A 26,821-nucleotide genomic window follows, 5' to 3' on the forward strand; every position below is an offset into this window, starting at 1 on the left:
CCTTCTCATCCAACAATGATGATAACATGGCACAGAACTCAACTATGCTTTCCATATTTTTTTTCTATTATAAACAGCAAGGATATAAGCCAGTAATTATTAATTTCATCAATTTTCCTTTTTTGTGTAATGGATTTTTCACTTTCACATGCAGTTTTCAGGTGTAGTGATATTTTTGCATTTTTGAAAAATTAGGCTTAGAAATTTGAGTATAACTGGTGATACAGTGGACTAATGCATTTCGATATCCCTTGGTCATGTGTGATCCAATAGAGGGTGTTTTAAAATTAATTTTTGAGATAGCTGTATTCAAATTTTTTTGTGTTATCTGGGGAAACTTTTTGTGCCTCAATAATGTTGATGTTTGGCTTTCCAAGACTGGATATTACAAAGTGCATTAGTTTTTCCTTGAAAGTATCATTAAATTTGTTTACTTGTTGTTCAAACCATGTTTTTTCTGATTGGAGTTGGTTTCTGTATTTCATATATTCACATTTTAAGCTTTCATTAGAGGCTTTTTAGTTGATATCATAGATAAAATCAAAGTGACTTTGATTTTATCACCCTCTGCTGCATAAGTTATGGTATTAGGAAGTGTCCGGTAGAACGACAACAGCCCCCCCCCCAGGTCATCAGTTAATACACATGACACCGTTCTCTGCAAAGTGTTCATTACTCGCAGCATCACTTTCTGTGTTCTCAAAGGATTGTGGTGGAGGCATGCCTTCACAGCTATCACAAGCTGTTGTGTTTGCTTCCTAACACAGCATGGTCGACCTGTTCTTTTGTGGTCAGATACATCTGTATCATTATAATAGTTAATAGTCTGATACATAAACATCCTACTTATCCCAAGTGTTTTTACCATGTTGAAAATAACAGATGGCTGCATTCCAATCTTGTGAAGTGCTATTATAGCTACACAGTTCTCATAATTTCCCCACTGCATGTTAACCCATGCAGCTAGACTTCTCTACTAATAAACACACAAATATTGGTTGTGCACAGTGCAATTAATAGATCCAGGCTTGCACAATTTTATGGGCAGCACTTGGATGTGCAGAAACATTTATGGCAAGACTGCAGATTTTCCATATACAACTGTAAGGAGAATTTTACATAAAGCACTGCAATGAAACCCGTAAAAACTAGCCAAATATAAGATACCAGCATCTGAGAAACATTTGTGTTGAAGTTTCTGGCATGCATGGAAATTGACGAGAACTGACCTTGGAACATCCTATGGAGTGATGAAGCACATTTTTAGGTTCACACATTCCCTTACATTTGCTAAAGGTCAGAGTATGGGTAAGATTTATTTGAAGAAACCCATCAAGCCTGACCTGTATAGTCAAGGCTGTACGTTAATAGGACATGTCAAGCAGTTTTGTCATCCCACTACTGCACAAATAGAGTGCCTGAATACAACAGCATTGATGCAAAATGAAGCACCTTCCCACAGAGGATGTGAAGTTCAACAAATATTGTGTCCACATTTCACATGGATAGAGTAATCGTCACTTATTTTCTATGAAATAGCCACCGTATTCATCAGACTTTAACCCCTGTGACTTTTGGCTTTGTCCCAATACACCTTGCTTTTGAGGTAACCCCAAAGTTCTTCACCTGGAAGGTTTGCAAGATAAAATCACACATCGCATGCAAACTTTTTGACAGATCAGTTGCATTCTGCTGTAGACGATGTTGTATGGCAGTTCTGCATAAACACAAATACATTGAACGTCACCTCCACTGATCATCCAGATCTCCTCAGCAGCTCCTTACTGTATGTCAGCTCTATGTGATATGTTTTAGTATCACATTATTTTATGAAATGAGCAAAATAAACATAATCGAATAACTCTGCTTGTCACTGACTTGGAATTATTTCCCAATCACATACCATATTTCCCATGTTGGTCATTTTTGAACTTTTTTTTTTTTTTTGTCAAAATCTCTTCCCTATGGCCTGGATAGGGTACCCATCAAGTTCGAGAGTATTTAGTATTTTGTTTACTGGATCTCTCTGCAGATTGCTCTGAATAGGGGTACTTTAATTTGAAACACCCTGTATTATTTTGTATGAATAAGAAAGAAATTAAATGTTTACAAATTTTTCACATCACTTTGGTTAATGATTGATGCTAGTTCATGACATATCTGTTTTCTTCATGAATATTTCTAAGTTTCTGAACCAAAGATATTTATAGTTTTTCTCTTTCTTTCCAGGAAAGAAATTTCCAGATATTTCTGAAATATGGTGTAAGGAATCATTTATTTTTGATGTCCTTGGTCTAATTTTTTGCAGGCTTTCATTAATCTTTCTTTGGCTTGTTGTGACATGAGATGGACTATGTTATAGAGGGCAGAAGGCGCTACACATGGTAAATTTTGGTACTGAAAAACAAGTTTTTTTAAAAGAGTATTTAGTAATAATTAACTCATTCTTTTTGTGATATTATATTTATAAGCGCTTATTTAACAATAAGTGTAGTGTGCTTTATGTTGTGGCTTTCAAAACTTTTATTTTTGTTTTATTGGATGCTATATTATGCATTAGGCACTGATACACAAAACAATGGTGGACAATTTCAATGTGAATGATTTTGTTTGCTGTAGTGTAAAGAAAAATGTATGCACTTTGTAGAATGACAGATTTATGGAAGGAGAACAAAACTGGAGTGTGTATGTGTTTATCGAAAGTGTTTCATGAGTGAATCCTAGAAGTGTGAAAAGAGTAATAAGAATGACAGCAATGAGTTTGAAAAAAACCTTTGATAATGTGATTGGCAAGATTGGTGAGGGACTGTAAGAATGAAATGGTGGAAAATGAAGAGAGTGACCAGATGGTAATGAAAAAGATAGTACACTTACACAGAGTTCTCCACAGAACAAAATATGATATTGAGTGTTTGAAGAAATGCATGACACAGAAACAAAAGAAACAGGAGATATAAGGAGAGAAAAAGCAGAGCATGAAAGGGTGATAGCATGAAAATAAGGATCAAATTTTTTATGGTAATTTATTGATAAGAGGAGTGCTTGAGGAGATAGTGATGAAATTGTGTTTTATTGATGCAAGATTAAGGATGTTAATGATTCTGTAAAGATGCAAAGAGTGAAGGTGAAAGAGATATTTATTTTGTCTGGTACAAATGATTTATCAGGTGATAAGTGTAGTATGCAAAAAGATATGAAAGAGTTGCTAGTACAAAAGAAAAAGAAGAGCGAAAAAGTAAAAGTTGCAAGTCAGTTGCCACGGTAAGAGAGCAGCAAGCTGAGATGGAGAACTATGATCATTGAATGAGTCAGTGTGCAGATTATGCAGGAGGAATGGTGTGGAGTGCGTTTGATGGAAAGAAGGATTTATATAACATGAGTAGCTCGTATTTGAATGGATTCAAAGTCAGGAGTCTTAAGAAAATGTTGTTCAGTGAGAGTTCGGAAGAAAAATTGGATCAAGAGCCAAACTGGCTCTTGACCCAATTTTTGTAAATTGGGTCAAAATTTATAAAAATTGACCTAATGCCTTTTCGGAATTGGCCATAACTTTTTGTCTAACATTGTTTCCACCCCTACTGCACTCAACCTCCTGGCATCAATACTTTTTCTCAAATGAATGCCCAGTTGATTTTGATAAAACAATTCAAAAAATCTCCACTCATTTCAAATATCCAACACACGTCCTTCTCTAACTCTTCATTGGAAAGTTATCAGATTATCAGAAGAATCTTGTCCAAATTCAACACCACTAGGTTCCCTGTAGCAATGGCATTTCTCCAATTGTGCTGAAGATTTGCAAGCCAGAGGAGACTCCTAATCTATATTGCTTTATTCCATGAGTGTCTACCCCCCACACCCTAGAAATTAGTCCATGACAATCCATTCCTAAGAAAGGTGATAAATGCTTACCATCAACACCCAATTTCTATGCTGCCTTGAAGGTACTTAACTAATAAATGACTGTCAGCATGGATTCCCCTAATGCTGATCAACAGGGGAATCTGCTCACCTATATCACCTGCCTTGGATAAGAATCATGAAAAAGTATGGCAAATCCCAAGCTATCACACTTGATATCCCAAGGCTATTTGATCATTTACATGATTTCTGCAACTGGGTTAACTGCTTTCTGTCTAAATATACATTATGCATGATGGTAAATGGTTCCTTACCTTCCAACTATGCAACTAATGCAAGGTGGTTTTCCACAACTCACCCTCTTCCTTATAGATAAGGTGTGGTCTATATGATTAAGTTCTGTCATAAGAGAGGACTCATTGAAACACTAGATTCTCTCCTCCTCACTTGCCAATCCTGGGACTACACAAACTCACCACAACTTAAAGGGCAACAACCTGAGCAACAGTAAATTCTGATCTCCAAACCATTATTTGATGAAATTCAGTTAACCTGTCAATTTCAGTACTCACATAATACAGTTCTGCATTCTTTCCCACAAAAAAAACACCTTATTCTTCTTCAAGTGTTACCTTTGACAACACCCAAATCTTTAGGCAAGATGAAATTTTTTTTTTTTCTGTCTCTCTCTCTCTGGAAATACTCCGACAAAAAGTCTATCTTGGCATAAACACGTTAGATTCACTGCCTCTTCAGTATTCAAAAAACTAGGATTCCTCTACTTTAGCTCTGAACAGCGATTAATCTGTACAAATCACAAATCTGCCCATCTATCAAGTACAGTATTGCTCACACATGTGGATCATTTCCCACAAGAGCACCCTAAAAATACTCAACTCAATACAGAAGAGAATCAAACTGATTTACAACCTGTCTCTTACCAATTCACTCCACCTGCTTTGGCACAGGTATTTATCCATGTATTAAGGCTTAAGTGCTGGAAAAAACTCATGTTAGAGGCTTAATGGAGTGAAACAGGACTAAAAAATGTTATTTAATTCTTCCAATATTTCATCTCAGTCACCAAGACATTGTCGGGGATTACAATATGAGACTTGTAACATACACAGAAAGGCAACACAAAATTAAGTGAAACCAGTGGACAAAAGAGTATACTCCTAACTAGGTGGGGCACCTGTAGGAAGAAGCCTAGGATGTAAACTAGGATCTTGAAGTATTAGTGTTTCCCATATTTTGGGAAGTTTTATACAACCATTATTTATTTTGATTAGGTTGATATTTGAGGGCAGCTGCAGATTTCAAAAATAGTCTTTCTCTTCTAAATTTACTGTAATGGAGCATAGTGGTCTTTTTCCAATTAATTCTATAAACTGTATCTAAAGCATGGTCTGCAGGCCTGATTGACCATAACAATAACTGCAGATATAGGTTTTGTGTTCTTGCAAGCAGATGTTGGCTGATCTTTCTGTCTGTCCATAGTAGGCCAACTTGCAAGAACAGAGCACTTCATATATTTCAGGCAAAGAGATAGGAGGGAGATGATCTTTAGTAGAATGTATGAGGGTAGCAAGCTTTCTGGAGCTTGAAAGCCGGGCAGAGATTGTATTTCTTTAAGATTCTAGCTATTTTTTCTTAAGTGCCTAGGATATACAGAATGATGATAGTTACTAAAATCTTTCTGAAGGGAAGGTTTTGAGGATTGGGGAAGGATTGGTTATTTTTTGATACTGTGGGAACTGTAGCCATTAGATAAGGTGTGGTCTATATGATTAAGTTCTGTCATAAGAGAGGACTCACTGAAACAAAGGCTATAAGCCATGGGTGTCCAACCGTTTGGCTTGCCTGGACCACATTGAGTGAAGAGGAATTGTCTTGGGCTGCATATAAAATGTATAATGTAGTTAATCTATATAAGTAACAAAACTTCCTTTATTTTTAAAAATTTTTTATTATAACATTAAAAAAAAAGAGGGCAGCATAAACACAAAACTAGTGAGATATTTGGCTTTGTTTATGTGAAACCAATGCATCAACGTCTGGTTCGATGGAAGTGGTTGCAATTCGTAGTGAGCTTTCAAGGTTCTCATCAGAAATTTTTGATCTAACTTTACTCTTCATATGCTTCATTCTTGAAAATAGTTGTTCACAAATACACGTAGTACCAAAAAGCGATGACATGAATAAAGCAAGATTGTGAAGCGAAGGATATTTTTCTCTGGAAAGATAGGTCTTACAAAAATGTAGCAAAGAGATATGATCAAATTTTTCTTTCAGTTGAATATCTGATTGCAACTCTATACATTCTATTTGAAAATTTGAGGGTAATGTATTTATGTCGACTGAAAATAGTCGCAAATATACAAAAAAAAATTTTTTTTTCTGAAATCTTGAAACCTATTCTCAAATTCCTGTATCAAAACGGAAAGAAAATATTTTTCTCATCATATCGTAATGTTAAAAGTTTAAGATCGTATGGGGGCTGCATGCAGCCCGTGGCTATAAGCTCTATTGGTTAGTTACTGAAACAAAGGTTATAGGCTCTATTTATTTTGGTTAGTCTTAAACACTAACCAAAATAAAAAAAAAATTCATATCCCTCAACATTCTAATATCACTGCACATTAGCCTGATCTCTCATTCCTCATCTTGATCAACTAATTTTTAAACATTTGCATTCCATTCATTTAATATTTAGCATCTTACAATCTGACCATCACACTCTCATATTGTCAGTTATGTTCAGTTTTATTCCATCAGTCATGCTTGCTTTAGTCTACATTCACATTACATGTGACGGTGAATTAATCTTTTATCATTAAACTTTACAACTAATGCTGCTGTATTTGTTTATCTACTCTCTTCCTTCTGTATATAAATGACATTCTAAAGTTAACAAATTCAATACAGTTTTGATGCTGGTACACTGTATACTCCTCTTTATCATCTGACAAACCTTGCATTATATTGTACATATTATCAAAACGTCCAAGAAATCAACTTCTGTGACCCTAAACTGATCTTTAAACCATTCTTCAACTACTCGTGATGGTACTCTTGTTAATTTCAATAGTAGTAAATCCCAATCTTGTTTTATTTTACACAAATCCCCCCCCCACACACACACTTTTTTTTTTCTTATACCCGAATCTCAAGGTGATGTGATTTCTCTTCTTATTCTACCTTCAAATTGCTCTCATCAACTTACAAAATATTAGATTTTCACTTTTGCTAAAAGGCATTACTTGCTTCTGAACAACTATTAACTACATAAATCACAGATTCATCGAACTACTGAGTACTGTTCCTATATTGGGACAATGCTTTCAAAGAAGCACCAAAAATCCTTGAGTCGCTACAGAAAACAACAATAAGGTTGATTAATAATCCATCTCTCACCAATTCAATCCACTCTCTTTCACATGGGTTATGGTTTCTGCTGTCTGAAGTTTCTCCAAACATTTCATCATCACTCTTCCATCAGAATTGGCATGATAATTCCTCTGCTTTCTCTAGATTTGTTAAAACATGTTGTGCAAGGGCTATTCAACTATTGCACAATTTTCCGTCCTCTTCATTCATTCCTTCTACTGCCATCTTTTATAATTTTTCCTCTTATGTATCTATCAAAGAGTACAATCTAGAGGTCCTCAAATCTGATGTTAACAAATTTATTATTTCTCCTCAACTTCTCCCCATTCCTGGTACTAGAGGTTGAACAGCATTTTGCGAAGGACCATAAAAAACATGAAGCACATTATGGCTATTGTCAGTTGCGTACTAAGTAGTTTATTAACTAGTTTTATTCTTTTTATCAAGTGATAAAACAAGTTTCTATCCAGATTATTTATTATTTATTTACACTTTATTATTATTGTCATTTAAAATAAAATCTTACTAAAAGAAAGACAAATTAATTTCAAACTAATATCTTTATTTTCAAAATAAAGAACTTTAGTGTTCCGTAGGCATGAGTATACAATAAGTATGCATGAACTATGTGTGTGGTTGAGTGTAAAATATTTCTATGCCATGTAAGCAATATATATAATTTGGCCTTACAAAATTTTCTGTTGTGGGGTGTGCATGCATGTATGCATACCCCACAGCAGAAAATTCAAACATTAACATTTTATAAAAATAACTTCCAATTTCTCTCTACAGATCACAGGATTTTTTTTGGAACAAATAAAATTTCATAGTTAATTCCTTTAAACATAAATGCTGCTTATTCCTTCTTAGCAAAGAGTCAGTGAAATGAGTAGATAACTCCTGTATGTTTTTTTTTTCTTGCAAATAAAATTTGTGCACAGTACTAAAATTCTATCAGGTTACTGTATCTTTTTCAAAAAAAAAAAAAAAATGCATGAACTTGTTTTAAAAAAATCTACAGTCTCTTTTTAACAAATTTTATTCCCATTCTCAATTATGTATACTCTTCGTGCCTCTTGGCACATAAGGTCAAGATCCATTTCTGGTGCCACCTTGGACAGCTTCTGTCCAAACCTTCCATCCAGCCATTATTCTTTGCTGCTTTTCTGTCATTCTCTGCGAAGTTAATTTAGGGCTGCAATCCATGTCAAAGCTACTCTTGGAAATCTCTCTGCTGTCCATTCTCAGTATGTGTGTAATTCTTTTCTATCTGCATTTTTTTTTTCTTTTCTTTTTTTTATTGGTGATCCTTTTTTTTTTTGCTCAATTAGTTCATTTAAATGAGTGATTGTTTGTTATATATTGGGGCCAAAATATTTTTAATATTTTCAACTTAGCATTGTATGAAAAAGATAATCTGTTAATTTGAGAAAATTTTGTTTACTCTACTTTTAACAATCTCATCGTCTTCTCTGACCTAAAAAATCCTTAATTTATGCTATATTTCTTTCCAAAACTTTCATCTCTTGCAAAGTATATTCTGTTTCTATCAAAATCTGTTTTTATTTCTATCTCACTATTATGAAATTAATGTTGGAGTCTTGACAAGTAACAGACTGATTTGGAGGAAAATTGTAGATAGGAAGTTAGTAATGATGTAAATTTTTCATGTAGTACTATCATATCCTGTACATCTCTTGAGGGTACATGTCAGGAATTTGATGATGGTGATGGTATTATGAAATTGCCTATTCAGAAATATGCCGTTTTTGTGCAAGTGCACTACAGTATGGTACTTTGAAGGAATAATAATAATTATTATTATTATCCTAAGACCCTATGGAGTCAGACTCATCTAGGAGGCCCTTTTGTCATATACACACAGTTCATCATACCATGCCTTAAACACACCTTGCCTGAGAGGGTGGTGTCTCTGCAGAGACACCACTCTTGATTCTTTTCCCATAATTTTTCCTTCTAAAACTGTTAGTATCCCCTGTTCTGCTGAGCCTCTCAGTACATGTCCTGCCAATCTCATCTTTCTCTGGATCATTTCCTGTAATAAAGATCTCTGTGTTCTCATTCTCTGTAGGACATCTGTATTTGTCACATGCTCTGTCCATGGGATTTTCAGAGCTCTCCTATAGTACCACATTTCAAAGGCCATTATCTGTTGCCTCTCCCTTCTTGAATATCCAGGTCTCCCTTCCATATGTGAAAATTGGCCACACTAATGTTCTTATTATTCTTTTCTTTGTCTCAATACTCACAGAACTTCTGAGCAGATCTTTATTTTTCCAAAATGCATCTTTAGCTACGGCTGTTATCATTTTTATTTCTTTATCTTGCTTTCCATCTGCAGTAAAGTAGGTGCCCGAATATTTGTACAGGTAACCTTCATATAAAGCGGATGTTAGGTTCCATAGAAATGCCGCATTATATAAATCGCGTTATACGAGACATAGAACACATAAAAAAAGTAGGGTTAGGTTCCGAAAACATTTTTTTTTTTAAATTATATAAACAACGACATATCCAACAAAAACAATATTTTTATTTCTTCTTCTTCCTTTCCAGGCTTATAGGCCAAGTGGCCTGTTCCGGACTCAATTCCATCTTTTTAAGGGTCTTCCTCTGCATCGAATACCTTTTGGGTGGTAATTTAGAATTTGTTTAGGTATTCTGCTTCTATTCATTCTTAGTATATGTTCTTCCCATTTTCTCTATAGCAAATAACTGTTTCATTCAGGGAGGTTGTAATTCCAAGTTTTTTTCTGATTTCGCTGCTTTTCATTTTGTCCATTATTGTGACTCCTTCAGTTCTGCGGAGAAATTTCATTTCAGATGATTCAATTCTTCTTTCATCTGCTTTTTTTATTGTCCATATCTCACTGCCATAAAGTAAGGTTGGTTTAGCTACTGTATTGTAGATTCTTATTCGTGTGTGTTTTTGTACATAATTGGGTTTAAAAATTTTATTTATAATGCCTGTTACTTTTAAAAAGTTTGATATCTTTTGGTTCTATATCAGCTTCATTTTCATATGACATTGTGCAACCTAAATATTTGAATGTATTTACTTGCTCTATTATTTTGTTATTTATTACTATTTTGCTTCTTATTGGATTAGCACCTTTGAAGGCCATGACTTTTGTCAGTTGATATTTCCATACCATATGTTTTGATCAGATTATTTAGACTCCATAATGATTTTTGTAGTTCATCTTCATTATTTCCAAGGATTATTTGGTCATCAGCAAAAAGAAGAGTAGCTAATCTGGTGTTACGGTTTCAGGTAATTCATGTAAGTTAAGAAAACAAACTATGACAAATACGAAGTATAAAATTCTAAAAATTACAAATTGTACATAAATTTCATTGCACATAATGCATAAATGTTTTAGACACAATAAAATAAAGTGCATATTTTAATCATCATCACAGTCTTCAGAAATAACATTTCGTAGATGTTCTTTAAGTGGCTGGAGGTCGTCGCCACTTGAAATCTCTTGGACATCATTTGTATAATTCTCATTGCATACTTCGGCTGGTTTGGTCATCAAGAAGTCAGTAATAAGACTTTGCTTTCCACTATGTTGCAATTTTTTATTAAGTTCATAATATGGTGCTAAACAAATATCCAACTGTCTCGCGAATTTTCCCGAGCGCTCCATTGAGGGATCATTATCCGTAAAATAACTTCCTAACTTTCTTGACAAGTCCAATCCTTCTGCTAATTTCTTTAAACTGAATTCTTTAATGGATTCATCACAATCAGAATCTTCGGCAGAACTTTCCCTACCATTTGGTTCAACAGCATCTATTAATTGTATCAGTTCCTCCTCTTTTAAATCTGTTTCTCCATCAATTAATTCACTAATTTCGTTTTCAACCATATCGCAAAAGCCCTCTCCACCAAAAATGTGTGCGCATTTATTATACGATGTAGCTCGGCATCCACTGGAGGTACGAAATTTTATTCCATTATGGCTTCAGGCCATATTTTTTTCCAGCAAGCATTCAGCATAGAGGGTTGTAATTCCTTAATGGACAGAGAAATAATTTTTACACAATTCAATATTGAAAACTCTTTCCACGCTTGAGGCAGTGTCATGTTTGGATTAGATTCCATTTTTTCCAAAATTAATTGAAATGTTCGCCGAATATAATATGACTTAAATGTTGATATTATTCCTTGCTCGAGTGGTTGAATAAGTTAAGTAGTATTAGGTGGCAAAAAAGTTATTTAATATTTAGATGGCTTAAATTTGTTGGGTGGCCTGGTGCGTTATCTAAAATTAGTAGAATTTTGAGGTCTATATTCTTTTTCTTTGTGTAACTTTCTACATCTGGTACAAAAACTTGAAAAACCAATTTTCAAACATGCTAGCTGTAACTCATGCCTTTTTTGTTGGCCCGCCAATAAATAGGTAGGATGGACTTTTTGAGCCCTTTCATCGCACGAGGATTTGCAGATCAGTTAATAAACATTGGTTTTGTCATGTAATCACCTGATGCATTACTACAAAACAGTAGAGTAATTCTATCTTTGGAAACTCTGTATCCAGGAGCTGATCTTTCATTTTTCGAAATATAGGTGCGTTTTGGCATTTTTTCCCAATATAACCCAGATTCATCCGCATTGAACACCTGGTCTACACTGTAACCACCTTCTTTAATGATTTTTAAAAGTACTGCTAGGTATTTCCAGGCAGCTTCAACACCTGCTGATGCTGATTCTCCCTGGATTTTAAGATTATACAAAGAAAACCGCTTTTTAAAGTTTTCGAACCAACCCTTACTGGCAGAAAATCCATGCTGAGAGCTTTTAAATGTTTATAAACTTTGAGAGCTTTTGGCTTAATAAGGTGTCCATCCAAAGGAATTTTCTTTTGAATGCAATCTTCTATCCAAATCATTAGAGATTTCTCCATTTTTTCTATTAGAATATCGCAAACACGAGCAATGCGTTTTGCACTTACCGTTGACCCAGCAATAACATTTTCTCGGATTTTATGTTCATTTTGTTTGATTGTTCGAATTGTTGATTCATTTAAATTCGGAGTCCTTGCAACAACTCCCGGTTTTTCTCCAATTTTCAACCAATCCAAGATTTTAATTTTTTCGAGAGAAATGAATTTCCTCTTCAATGTTGGTTTTTTCCCTTTCGTTGCAGTTTCAGTGGCCATTACAATAAAAATAAACTTTTACATTAAAAAAAAAAGCATTACATATGTATGTAACTCACCAGAAAATAAACAGCTCTGCTTGAGAATAACACACTTATTATTTTAAATGCGCTTTCCTGGCAGAAAACGAAGACAATTTTCAACAATAAACACTTTATACAGTAAACCCTAGATGGAGAACCTATGGCACTCGTGCCAGAGGTGGAACGCCTGAGAATTTTGCTGGCATGTCAACAATTTACAGGTGATATCCTTTTATACGCTTATTCAATTTTTTTTTTAATTGTTACAATACGTACAAGCTGAATTTTATTTTACACAAGATAGCAGCTATAAAGATGTTTTGGTGTGGTATTAACAAAAGATCGTGTGATCCAAAGACAAAAGCAACCGACAAGTGTTGAGTTGAAATGCTACTTCTCTTCAATCAAATTCCATAACATCTGAAACTGTCATAACAACATTCACTGTTAGTTTTAACACATTCACAACAGGGTGTCATTTATCGTTCTGATGGAACTTCTCATTACTGACTGGCTCAACTCGCACAAATGTTTCAACCCTTAGTTGAATTTTATGGCTTCTTGTTTGCGTTTGAGGTGGGCGAACTCACACATTCATTATATGGCATATTTCAATTCTTGGTAGTCTTTTATTTTAAGTTAGCCTTTGTGATCTGTCATAATGACATTGAGACTTTCAAATGCAATAAAAAAACACTTATTTTATAATTGAAAAATTGGACAACAGTTTTTAGTTAGATACTGTGTTTTGGTGCAACATATGGTTTTGCTTAAGTCTATACAGTGTAGTTTCTGTGAGAGGGGAGATGTGATTTATTGGTTAGCGCCGTTTTCATTCTGTCTCTAATTGCCCTATTTGTTGAGAATAACACGGACTACAAAAGCCCTCTGTACAGTACCTTATTCAGTGATACAATAAAACTAAATTTGATACTTATAACTACCTGTGCGAAACAGGCAGACACAAATTTAATGAAGATAAAATTTGATTTTTAACTCTCACGGTGAAAAATATGAAAAAATAAATAAAATAAAATAAAAATAAAGGGTTACTAGAAATTGTAGACTGCGTTATATCGAAACCGCGTTGTATAAGTACCGCGATATACGAGGGTTACCTGTATTCTGTTGTATGTTCAATTTTCATATTGTTTATGAATATTTCTGGCTCGGATCTGCTTTCTTTTGAGATTGTCATAAATTTGATTTTTTTTTGCATTAATATCTAATCCAAATTCTTTACCTTCTTCAATTAGTAGCTGCAGTAATTTGATTAATTTGTTGCTGTTTTCTGCTATTAGAATGGTATCATCAGCAGATCTATGATTGTTGTATTTTATACCATTGATACTAATTACTATTTTTTGTTTATTATTAAATCACTTAAGGAATTGAACAACGTAGATACAAATATAAATTAAATTACACTTTAATAAATATTTCTGATATTTCAGCAATGTCACGTTGCCATCTTCAAAAGGAACTTACAAAAAAAGGCACGTGCATGTAGGCACTACAACACAGTAACTGAGAATGAAGTGATGAAGCTATTGTTCTCCTAAAAGTCCTATTGGTGCCCTCTAGCAGGCTAAGTAGGTGTTCTTGGCTGTTGGGCTGAAGGTCTGCTGATGTAAGCCTCCCAAATTTGGGGCAGTCACATACAACCGAATTTGTTGAGGTTTGGAGAGTTTCTTAGGGCTGAGGCTGATTCCATAAATAGTCTTTCGAATTTGTATTTGCTACGGTGTGTTACTGTAGCTTTCTTCCACCGTATTCTGTGGCGTGTATCCAGAGCATGGTCTGCAAGACCAGAATGGCTGTACTTGTGAAACCAGATGTAGTCCTTGTGTTCAGAAATTCTGATATTCGCTGTCCTGCCTGTTTGGCCAAAGTAAGACAGTTTACAGCTGCAAGGGACTTGGTATACACCAGGTAGGTCTAGGGGAAGTGGTTGGTCTTTAGTAGAGCAGATAAGGGATGCCAATTTTCTGTATGGCCTGTGTTAAGTCGGAATGAAACAAAATATTAAAGAAAATTACGTTTCACTCAGACTTAACAGTCGCATACAACCGAATTTGTTGAGGTTTGGAGAGTTTCTTAGGGCTGAGGCTGATTCCATAAATAGTCTTTCGAATTTGTATTTGCTACGGTGTGTTACTGTAGCTTTCTTCCACCGTATTCTGTGGCGTGTATCCAGAGCATGGTCTGCAAGACCAGAATGGCTGTACTTGTGAAACCAGATGTAGTCCTCGTGTTCAGAAATTCTGATATTCGCTGTCCTGCCTGTTTGGCCAAAGTAAGACAGTTTACAGCTGCAAGGGACTTGGTATACACCAGGTAGGTCTTTAGTAGAGCGGATAAGGGATGCCAATTTTCTGTATGGCCTGTGTTAAGTCGGAGTGAAACAAAATATTAAAGAAAATTACGTTTCACTCAGACTTAACATCATTATCACTCTCTTAAAAGAATTAATGATTTATCAGAAATGTAGAAGCACGTGTATAGAAATTTTACCTTTAGTTTTGTATCTTATCTTATTTTGTAACGTGAAATTTCATTATATTTTGGTGTATAGCTGCGTAGTCTCAGATACTATGTAAATAACTAATCATTTGCTGAGTGAGAGATAATAACCAAAATGTGAAATAGCCGACTTCAAAAACGTGTAGTGAAAGTACAGGTACATCTGTTATGTAGCAAGGTGCCCCCCCCCCTTCCGCCATGACGCTACGAAAGTTATGAGAGGATTCTGCGAGCGGCACTTAGTGCCGTGTGATGTAGAGAACATATGACATAGATATCAGATGACGAATGAGAAAAGTGGCACGGTGTTTAAAAGGAGCAGTAACGCTGCGCACAAGGCTTTTAGACGTTTGCCTGCTGCTGTATTCCTGTGCCTCGGAAGTCCGGCTGGTATGGAGCCTCCACGTGAGCATCCTTTGTGCAAGGAAGTTATGACCAAATGACCAAGGGAACTTACCAGTCGGAAACAAAAGCCCAGCAGATCATGATTGTGGAAAACTACAGAAATCTTCCAATATGAAGTATAGAGAAAATTCGTAAAGAGTATCCAGTAAAGTGTGAAGTGAAGCGGTCAATGTAGGTAAATATCTGACGAGATACTGAAGCGGTTAAAGTAGGCATACCAGCAAATTGGTAAGGAGAAAACTTTACGTCTTTTAAGTAATGGAATTGAATAAGAAGATTTTATTGTATGTGCTACTAGAGACTCTTTGAACTGTTAAGTGATAGATTTAAGAAAGAAATAGAACATTGTCGCATGAATGTACCTTGAGAGAGAGAGATATACAAGAGTTCTTAAGTAGGCCTGAGATATATGTAAATTGATTAAGATTTGTCAGATTGTCAGAGAAGATTGTGAATGGAATTTGATATATATTAAGAATGAGATTTGATCGAGTAGACTAAGTGATAAAATGTTATTAATTAGGTTTCTCAGATAGAAATTTATGGAAAGGGTAAATAACTGTATGTAAGAGTGCTAATGCTGTACCAAAATTTTATTGAATGATTAACTCAGTGCTTCAAAGTGTATTATATGTATTCTACTTGTAATTAAAATATAAATGTTGTCTTGCCTGTACTTAGATCCTACTGCATTTGCTCATAAAATATAACAAACCTTGAAAGGTGGGAAAATTAGGTATTATCAGGTCATGACTGCAAGTTTAAAATTTATAAATGACAAGAGTGAATGCTGACTGGATTCTAACTCCCTGGTCTTACATGTTTAGTATATCCTAGGATTCAGGGTGGCGCAGCGCTAATAAATAAATTTTCTCTGAATTTGAAGAGGGAGATGGAACCAGTGCTGAGACAAAGAAATAGGCATCCGCCATTTGCATTTCTTTGTCTCACAGAACAACAACTTCACTCTCGTCAGGGATTTCGGCCTATGTAATAAGTACAGGGTGTTCGGGATAAATTTGACATATTTATAATTAATTATATTTTTCCGTAAGTTACATGTATTAACACACACTTCTCTTCATTTAAAAGTTTGGACCCTTCTTCATTCACATACAAGATGTCAGAAAGGATGGATAGCTGGAACCCACCTGAATCATGGAAGAGAATAACTTGTATCATGATGATTCGTGCCCGCCATCAAAATAAGGATATTACGACTGCTGCCCAATGCTCCCTGAATACAGTAAAAACAATCAGGCATGAACTAGAGACTTGCAATGGTGACTACGAGGATGTAGCAAGAAGAAAGATCCCTAGCAGACGATCTGATTGCGTTCGTACAGCAGAATTCCTCGCAAATCTGCAGGAACAGGTGTTGAAGAACCCTGGCATTGGAATTCGGGCTTTGTTCGTGGAATTGCTAACTGTAGTCAAGCCCTGGATAACAAGGGTAGGCAATGGTAGGCCGTATGTATGGCAGCAGGATTTGGCCCCTTGCCACACCTCTGGGAAAAGTCAAAAATGGTTGTCTGAAAATTTCTACGACTTCACCAGTCCAAATGTTTGGCCTCCAAACTCCCCAGACCTTAACCCCATGGATTATTTTGTATGGGGCGCAGTTGAAAAAGACACCAATCGCACTTCCAGTAATACAAAAGCCCAGTTAATGGATAAAATTAAAACAGTTTTTGCGGCCCTTCCCAGGGAGACTGTAGCATCAGCTTGTTCGAGGTTCCGAAGCAGAATTGAAGCTGTGATCGATGCTAATGGTGGTTATTTTGAGTAAATCTTGTTGATAGTATTGTAATTAACTCTGCCTGTAATGTTTTTTTGTCAATTCATTAAATTTAATAGATACAAAGAAGATTTTCTTTTTCCTTACGAAACTGTCAAATTTATCCCGAACACCCTGTATGTTGAGATAGAAGTTAAAAGATAAATGATATTAAAAAGGTGATAAGTAGGAATTATTTAAAGAAAGATACATTAGTGTGATTTATGCTTACAAGAGATAGAAAGGGCATTAAAACATAAGAGGACGACACAACACCTGTAACAGGAGGTCAGGTCATGTTTTTTTAAGATTTTGGTAATTTTTTCCGAGGTGCCTCGGATGTAGGGAATGGTGATGGATTTAGAGTAATCTTTGTTGTGGAGGGGGGAGCTGTGGTTTGTAGGTTTTAATATTTTTTTGGATTTTTTTTTTTTTGGGGGGGGGGGCATTGGCTGAGAAAGTGTTGAGGATGTCATTTAGTTCAGTGTTTAGGGCCATGTTGTTAGAACAGATTAGTTTAGCCCTGTTGTATAGTGTTTTCACCACTCCATATTGTTGTGTGTGGGGGGGATTGTTGGTGAATGTATCTGCCTGTATGGGTGGGTTTTCTATAAACTGAGAAAACCAAGGTTCCATCAGGTTGGTGGGTGACTAGTGTGTCTAGGAAAGGGAGGCAGTTTTTTTTCCCTCTTTTTCCAGGGTGAACTTGATTCTGGAGTGTTGGTTGTTTAAGTGTGTTAAGAAGGAGAGGAGTGTTTCAGAGTCATGTGGCCAAATAGCGAACACATCATCAACGTAGCGAAGCCATATGGTTGGTTTTTGTGGGGCAGAGGCTAAGGCTTTTTCTTCAAAGGTCTCCATAAAGAAATTGGTCAAGGGTGGGGAGAGTGGTGAACCCATGACTGTCCCCTCTATTTGTTTGTAGAATTTTCCCTGCCAAACGAAATAGCCTGAGTTCATTGTGAACTGAAATAGGGCTGAGATATCGGAAGAAAATTTAGCTTGGATTAGCTCTCAAGTTTCCTTGAGTGGGACATTTGTGAATAAGGAGGAGATGTCAAAGCTGACCATTATGTGAGTATGTTGGAGTGTAAGATTTTCTATGCTGGCTTTGAAGTGGGCTGAGTTTTTTATGTGTGATGGTGTGTTGCCAGTATAGTGTGTGAGCTCTTTGGCCAAATGTTTAGCTAATTTGTATGTGGGAGAATCAATGCTATCCACTATGGGACGTAATGGCACATTTTCTTTATGTATTTTTGGGAGTCCCTATTTTTTGTTTTTCAATCTTTTTCATCACTGTCTCACTATAGATATTAAATAGATTTGGTGAAAGGATACAACCTTGTCTAACTCCTCTTTTTATTTTCACGTCAGAAGTCTCAGAGTTAAACAGCTGCATTTTCTGTTTGGTGTAAATCATTTTTATAATCTTAAGTACCTGATCTTCTATGTCTAATTTATCTAATATAACATTTTATTATGTTTTACCCAGTCAAAAGCCTTCTGAAAGTCTATGAAGCATATGTAAATGTTCCTATTTCTTTCAAGCGATCTTTCTATTAGTATTTTTAGTTCCAGGATAGCATTAATGGTTCCCATTCCTCTTCTGAAGCCTTTCTGTTGTTCACTCAATTCACTGCTTATGGCTCTTTCAATTTGTTTGTTAATGAAGGTTAAAATAATTTTAGATGCATGGGATATATTAGGCTCACAGTTCTGTAATCCTCACAATTTTGTACATTATGTTTCTTTGGAATTGGTATACAGATAGGTGTTGTAAAATATTCAGGTAATTGTATTGTTTTATAGATGTCCTGAATGGATACCCCTAAATAGTTGTTATTATTGCCAGTCAAAGCTTTCAGCAGCTCAGTCAGAATATTATCACACCCATGAGATTTATTATTAGGAAGATTCTTAATTATATGTTCTACCTCCTTTCTTGTGGGTAGAGTGGCATCTGTTGTTACGTTTAACTTAAGGTGTCGTGCATCATCCAACATGTTACCATTATCATCATAGAGATCTGATAAGTACTCCACCCATCTTCCATTTAACTTTTCCTTATCAATGAGTATGTTTCCATCTTTGTCCTTGATGTTATTAGACTGTGTGCATTTTGTTTTCCATTAATTTCTTTCACTTTCAGGAATGTTTCTCTGGTTTTGTTCCTATTTTGTAATTCTTCTATCTCAGTGCACTGCCTATTTATCCAGTTTTCTTTCAATCTTTTACATAATTGTTTGATTCTTTTATCCAAAGTTTTATATCTTAACCTTTCTTCTTCATTTGCTCCTCTTTTCCATGTTCTTCTTTCATCAATAAGGTTGATTACCTCTTGAGTTATCCATGGTTTTTTCCATTCTTTCTTCTTGTTTATTGATGTGGTTTTTAGCAGATGTTATGATAGCTGCTTGTAGTCTATTCCATTTAGAGGGTTCATTTTCATTTTGCAACTGTGCAGATAGCAGTTCTGAAATATTTTTATTAAATTTTGATTTTATAATCGGATTTTGTACTATTTGCAGATCCCATTTTAGGGGTTGACTTCTTTTAAATTTTATTGTTTTCAGGCGAATATTCATCTCCATTAAGACTAGTCTATGATCAGATCCACAGTCAGCAATTGGCATCACCTTTGAGTTCCGTATTCAATTGAAGTAATGTTTACTGACTACAATATAGTCTAATTGATTTTTGTATCTTTCATCCACTTTCCCATGTGTATCTTGCTGTTGGTTTTTGCTCAAAATAAGTGTTAGTTATGATGAGATTGTGCTTGTTACAGAAATCAATCAGCTTTTGTCCTCTCTCATTCCGAATTCCTAGTCCAAATGGATCCACGTGTGTAGATGTTCTCTCTCTGATCCAACTTTTGTGTTCCAGTCACCCATAGCACAAATAACTCGATCTTTCTTGCCTCCGACTTCCTTTATACACCATTCTATTTCATCATAGATGATATCTATTTCTGCTTCCCCATTCTGTTCTGTAGGAGCATATATTTGGATGATCAGCATATCTCTAGGTTTAGATTTCACTAGAATTGCCATTACACTATCTAATTTTTTGATTATATGGATAATGTTTTTATTAGTTTTCTTCTCTATAATAAATGCTATGCCTCTTCTTGATATTTCACCACCTGACGTATATATATTATATATCTTACCATTTGGAATTTTCAACTCAAAATCTGATGATCCTTTCCAAAAAGTTTCACTTATTCCTAGTATACTAATATTCTAGTAAAATAAAATATACTAGTAAAATAGAAGGCTTTACAAATTTTTAACTCTTCAAGGAAAGTGCAAAGGGCTATATACCAAATCTAATTCAGAATGAGTGCTCAAAATTATTCACGTTTTAGATCACTTCAGGCCCTAAACAATTTTTTTTTTTATAGCAAGCTGACACAATTCATTTGTGACCCAAAAGTATCATTCATAAAATGTTCTGAAATGTACAGAAAGCACTTCATTCCAGATGATTTATGGTAACTGATTGATTTTGCTCTCAGAAGGCACTAGTAATATCTGTCATATTTACATATTTCTGTAAATATGACAGAAAATATCAGTGATGATAAAGATACTATATTTAATTTTTTTGATTTGATATAAGTCAGTCGCGTGTGTACTATTATCCGAAATTCACATTTGAAGTTCGTAAATTGGTACAATAAAAAAAATATGATAATGAAAATTATTCTCAAGATTTACCTTGATTCACTGGAACAATAAGATATGAATTGGCTTCATCTGTAAAATTAATAACTTTTGGTTTATTGTCAAGAAAGAGAACCTTAGAAAATACAAAAGCATGAAACTGGCAGAGTTTCTGTATTTGTTCACTTGTAAGTCTTAAGCCAGAATCAACATATTTCAGCTCAGCTCTGACAGTGCCAGAGCTAGTGAATATTGGAAAACCACAAATCTGTAAAGTATTAAAAAAAATTTGTAAAATACTGTAAAAAATTTTGTTTTAGTTAGAAAAATATGAAAATCTTCAAAATAATTTAAAAATAAAATCTTAGATCTTACACCACCCAACCAACCATGACAGGTGAGAAATATCAACTATACTTTGTATCCGTGTTATTTCTCAACAGTATACTTTTTGCATTCATGTTCTGTAATGAGAAGAAATGAGATGTAGTGAGAATGGGGGGGTAAGTAATAGAGAGTTGAGTAATGAAGCTGGGAGAGTCATGCTGAATAGTGTAGAGAATGAGTCCATGAGTGTGGACTTGAATGAAGTTAAGAGTGGTAAAATATATGGTGATTCTATGATTAAGGGTATGGAGAGTGGTATGCATGAGGAGTGCTGGGCTGATGGGACAATAGAAAGAGTGGCTTTAGCGATAAAGAGAGGACATGAAACAGACAAGATGATAGTTATGGTGGGTACGAATGACCTGAGAGGTAGTATAAATCGGGTAGGAAAGATTTAAGAACATTATTAGATATTGTGAAGAGGAAAAGTGTCAATGGGAGAATAGTGCGCGTGCTGCCTCGTTTTGACAATTACGAGTTAAGTAGACGAGCAATGATAATGAATGATATGATTGCAAGAATGTGCAGAAAAAGAGGTCTGGAGTTTGTTGATGTTTGGAGTGTGTTTGAAGGAAAAAGGCAGTTGTATGCTAGAGATGGACTGCATCTTAACATGGAAGGACATAAGCGATTGAAGGAGTTATTGTTTTCTGAACAGGTTGAAGTTATTGGGCAGGGAAACTAATATTGTAAAGGTTGAGTGTAAGAGAGAGAAACTTTAGCACTGATTGTGTATTTATTGATCCTTATAGGCAGAATAAATTGCAGAAGAGAGGGGATAAAAATCGGCATAGGACTACGGTAGTTAGTGACTTATATATCAGTTCTAAAGCCGGTACAAGATCTAGAGGGAATCTGCAATTTTTGTATACCAATGCTAGAAGCATTCGAAATAAGAGAGAAGAATTTTTGGCATTAGTCAGTGAAATCTCACCAAAAGTTGTAGGCATTAGTGAAACTTGGCTGTCAGCAGAAGATGTGGTCACTGGAATTGAATGTGATGGGTACAGTATTTTCAGGGAGGATAGAGAAGATAGAACAGGAGGAGGAGTACTGTTGATGATAGCTGATGTGTTGCAGCCAAAGAAAGTAGTATATCATGATGATAGACATGTGAATGAGAGTACATTTGAGGCAGTCTGGTGCGAAATAGTGACCAACGCAACCAAATATACAGTTGGATGCTGCTATAGGTCAGGGAGTACGGGGGAAGATATTGAATTCATGCATCAGCAACTTAGTGCAATGAGTGAAGGCTTAGTGATTATTATGGAGGATTTTAATTATGGTGATATCAATTGGAAGGAGGAAATATCACGTAGCAAAAAGGAAATGGAGTTCATACATCTTCTACGAGATAATTACTTGAAACAGCACGTAACTGAAGGGACACGTGGTGTGAGAGTGTTGGACCTGGTTATTGGTTCAGAGGTTATATGCATAAGTAAGGTGTCCTCGTTACCACCAGTTGGTGAAAGCGATCATGTGGTATTGACTTGGGAGGTTGCAAAATCTGTGGATTTTTCTATTAAGAAGGGGTATGTACGGAACTACAGGTTAGGCAATTATAACAAGCTTCGGAGTGAGCTTGCAGCCATCCCATGGCAAAACATATTGCAAGGGAAAGATGTTAGCAGTGCTTGGGATAAAATCAGCGGGTATCTGAGGAAAGCAATATCAGATTGTGTCCCTATGGTCAGGAGGTCAAACAAGGCAGGCATTAGATGGATGAGCAGTAGTATCAAGCTTGAACTGCAAAAAAAGAAAATGTTATGGAGAATTTACAAGGAGAAGGGCGATCAGGACACCCATGAGCAGTACAAGGCTCAAGCTAGGAAGGTTACCAGCATAGTAAGAAAAGCTAAATCAGATTATGAGAAGACCTTAGCCAAAGAGATCAAGGGTAATCCCAAAGAGTTCTTCCGCTATGTGGCAAGTAAGAGGAAGAATGACTTCGGAAGGATAACCTTAGTGGGTGCTGATGGTATTGAGGTGACAAAATCAGATGTAATAGTCGAGTTACTGAGTGATGACTTCTCAAAAGTCTATCACCCAAGTGAGGATATCTCTATACCTATAGCAATACCTAATGTGAGAATTGAAGCTAAAGAATCAGAGGTATTAAATATATTGCAAAACTTAAATGCAAACACTGCAGTAGGCTTAGATGGAATATCAGCTCGGGTGTTGCGTGAATGTGCAAATGAATTGTCAACCCCTCTTACCTGGATATTTAATTTAAGTTTGAACTCTGGCATGGTCCCTAGGGAGTGGAAGTTAGGCAAAGCGGTTCCTTTGCATAAGGGTGGCTCTAAAACTGCGGTATTGAATTACAGACCAATCACCATCTCAGGAGTAGTGGTAAAAGTATTGGAAAAGTTGGTTAAAGACAAAATTCAAGAATGGGTGGATCAGGATATGATACTCTATAGAGGCCAACATGGTTTTGTTAAAGGTAGATCCTGCCTTAGCAATCTATTAACTATTCATAATAGAATAACATCCGAGTTGGACAAAGGAACTGGCTACACAGTGGTACTTCTGGATTTTGCTAAGGCTTTTGACAGGATACCCCATAGAACACTGTTATGCAAATTGGAGCAGATGGGAATGGATATTAAATTGGTGATATGGATAGGAGAATGGCTCAGGGAGAGATACCATAAGGCGGTGTATGGAGGAGCCGAGTCCAGAATGAGGCAGGTGACCAGTGGTGTACCTCAGGGCTCTGTGCTTGGGCCAATGTTGTTTAATTTGTATATAAATGATATAGGAAACGGCTTAAAGGGAGATATTCAGTTGTTTGCTGATGATGCAAAGTTGTGTAGTGCAATAAAAAATCAAGCTGATGTTGAAAGTTTGCAGGAGGATTTAAATAAGCTGGTAAAATGGGCAAAAGAAAATGGATGTCAGTTCAATGTGGAAAAGTGTAAAGTCATACATTTTGGGATTAAAAGATTACCAGCTGTGTACTACATCGATGGAAAGGTACTCCAAGAGATTGATGAGGCTAGGGACTTAGGGGTATTGGTAGATAGGGAGATGAAGTTCAGAGGACACATTGCTAAGGTGTCCAAGATTGCACATAGGATTACTTGGTTGTTGAGGAACACACTAACATCCAGAGATAAAGAGGTTATTATTCCCCTTTATAAAGCATTGATACTTCCACATTTGGATTACTGTGCTCAGGTCTGGTCACCTGGATTCCTTGGAGATGAGGAGGCTGTGGAGAGGGTTCAGAGAAGAGTGACCAAGTTGGTGAGTGATATAAAAAATGCTCCCTACATTGATAGATTGAGAGCTTGTGGATTGCAGAGATTGGTTGATAGGCGAAGAAGAGGGGATATGATAGAAACATTCAAATTACTAAAAGGTTTTTATAGGATTGATGCAGGGGAAATGTTTCAGCTGTGTGATAGTGATGGAAGAACAAGAGGTCATCTCTGGAAATTAAAGAAGAGTGTGGTTAACAAAGGTGTCAGAACAAGGTTTTTTGCCTGGAGGGTGGTGAATGAGTGGAATTCATTGCCTGACTTAGTTGTGAGCTCTTCGTCTGTAAATGAATTCAAGAAGAGATATGACAGATATTGTTTTGCTAGTTTGGGTCTCCCGCAATGAGTCTACTGACTCCATGGAGATACCCGTAATAATAATAATAGTAATGGCTAAATATGTCACTATAAAAAGTTAGTTATGTATGTAAATTTTTGCCTTATTACTGAAAGCATCTTCAGTACAATAGTAATGGAATACAATTAACCTTTTAACTGCTAAGATACTAAATAACCCCTCCTTGCTGAGCTATTTTCACAATTATAAAATATTTTATAATAATATGAATAGTTACTATAATGTATTACACATTACACATTTTTGCACTGTTTTCTTGTATAAACTGAAATCACTGAACAAAACTGTTATATATGCATTTTATTTTCAAGTTAGGGATGTCCAAAATTTATCTTGAAATTTATTTGTTTATTCCATGTCAAATAATGTCACACACGACTTCAAGTGAGAAACACTCCCCAAAAATACTTCAATACTTTAGTAGTGTGTGGTAATTTTGAAAGCAGGGGTGTACACATAAGGCTATGCCACTTTGGCACACATATACCGGCTCTCTTTTCTTTTTCTTTTCCCCAGTGTGGCATTTACACACATGACAATGCCTAGTGGGATTTGCTTTCTTGGTTGTGGGTGGCACAGGTATTAGGAAATGTCTTTCCCTCAGTCTGAGGGGTTCGTCACCCTGTGATGGTTGCCCAGATGTAGTGGTCGGTCTTGGCATGTGGAACTTTTGAAAAATTTCTCTGATGAGAGTCAATTTAAAATTAGCATGTTTAAGCGTGTGTCTCAGTAAGAGAACACTGCTGTCTGCTTGTCGAAGCCATTTTTACTAACCCTGGAATCACCGCATCACGTGATCGCCTGGCTCCTATTGTCAAGGAATGCTCTGATAACATTGTGCATGGTCAATTTTTTATGAAGATAGTGCCACAAAGCAGACAGAAGCTTGAAAATTAGTTCCTTCTAATCCTAAGAGATGGCATTATAAGCCTGCTCAATTCAAATGCTTTCACAAACTAAATTAAATGAGTATTACACATTGAAGTTCAAATTGAGTTAACTCAATCGTAGCAAGGTTGCCATTTTTTTCCATACTTGAGTTAACTCGACCGTAGCAGTTAAAAGGTTAAATCACAAGTAACATAAGAATTTTAAAAAGCTCCATCAATAGAGCAAGTAAGACAAAAAAATGGTCACTAAAACTCCTAATTATTTATATGGATACTCCATGGAGTCAAAAGACTTATCACCAGAGATTCACACTATCCATGAACACAATACCCATCATGCATCCCCATAAACTTATTTACTGTTGGGGCACTCACGATCACCTCCAGCAATCCATTCCACTCATTCACCACTTTCCAAGTAAATAACCTGGTCCACATACCTTTACTAACCACACTCTTAGAAAACTTCCAAGTGTGACTCCTTGTTTACCTCCTACTCCCTATGTATTGAAAAATTTCTTCTGTGTCAATCTTATAGCATCCCTCTAGTAACTTATAAATTTCAATAATATCTCTCCTTAGCCTGTCATTTAAACTCTGCAACCCACACACCTTCAATCTATCCTCATATTCCACAAACCTGTCATGAACTTAGTCACTTGTCTCTGAATCCTCTCCATGATCTCCTGGTTCTCTAGAAATGCAGGTGACCAAATCTGTGCACAGTAGTCAACATGCAGCTTTAAGGAATAGTTGGATGAGCATTGTTGCAATAGTGTGTACCTCCCCATGATGAGTCTCTGACTCCATGGAGGTCGGATGTTAATAATATATTACTAGCTTCTCATATATGAAGGTTTGATACACTATGCTGTCCTTCAATTATCAACTTCACAGTTCATGCTTTGAAGCATAGTTAACTTGGTAATTAACTCGGTAATTTATTAGCCTTTCCAGCTCACCTTCCATGCTTGCTGCTGTTCTGAAAACAACTAACACACACACGTCTGTTGCTGAGATTCAAAGTAAAACTCAAGTGAAAACATGGCTGCTGTTAATATAGCAATTGCACGTT

At 35.8% G+C, this 26,821-nt stretch overlaps 1 protein-coding gene across 2 annotated transcripts in view; it reads right to left on the reverse strand.

Moving 5' to 3' along the window:
- LOC150102387 (endoribonuclease Dicer-like) overlaps positions 1 to 26,821 on the reverse strand; it is a 310,963-nt gene that overhangs the window by 81,549 nt on the left and 202,593 nt on the right. For both annotated transcript variants that reach the window (XM_090399452.1, XM_090399453.1), the window contains one exon: positions 20,891 to 21,104. In XM_090399452.1, the coding sequence (XP_090255578.1) occupies positions 20,891 to 21,104 (214 nt within the window). The remainder of the gene's footprint in view (positions 1 to 20,890; positions 21,105 to 26,821) is intronic.

Source organism: Typopeltis vanoorti, chromosome 10 (assembly GCF_054136105.1).
Source record: "Typopeltis vanoorti isolate ZY-2024b chromosome 10, IOZ_Tvanoo_1.0, whole genome shotgun sequence".
Lineage (NCBI taxonomy): Eukaryota > Metazoa > Arthropoda > Arachnida > Uropygi > Thelyphonidae > Typopeltis > Typopeltis vanoorti.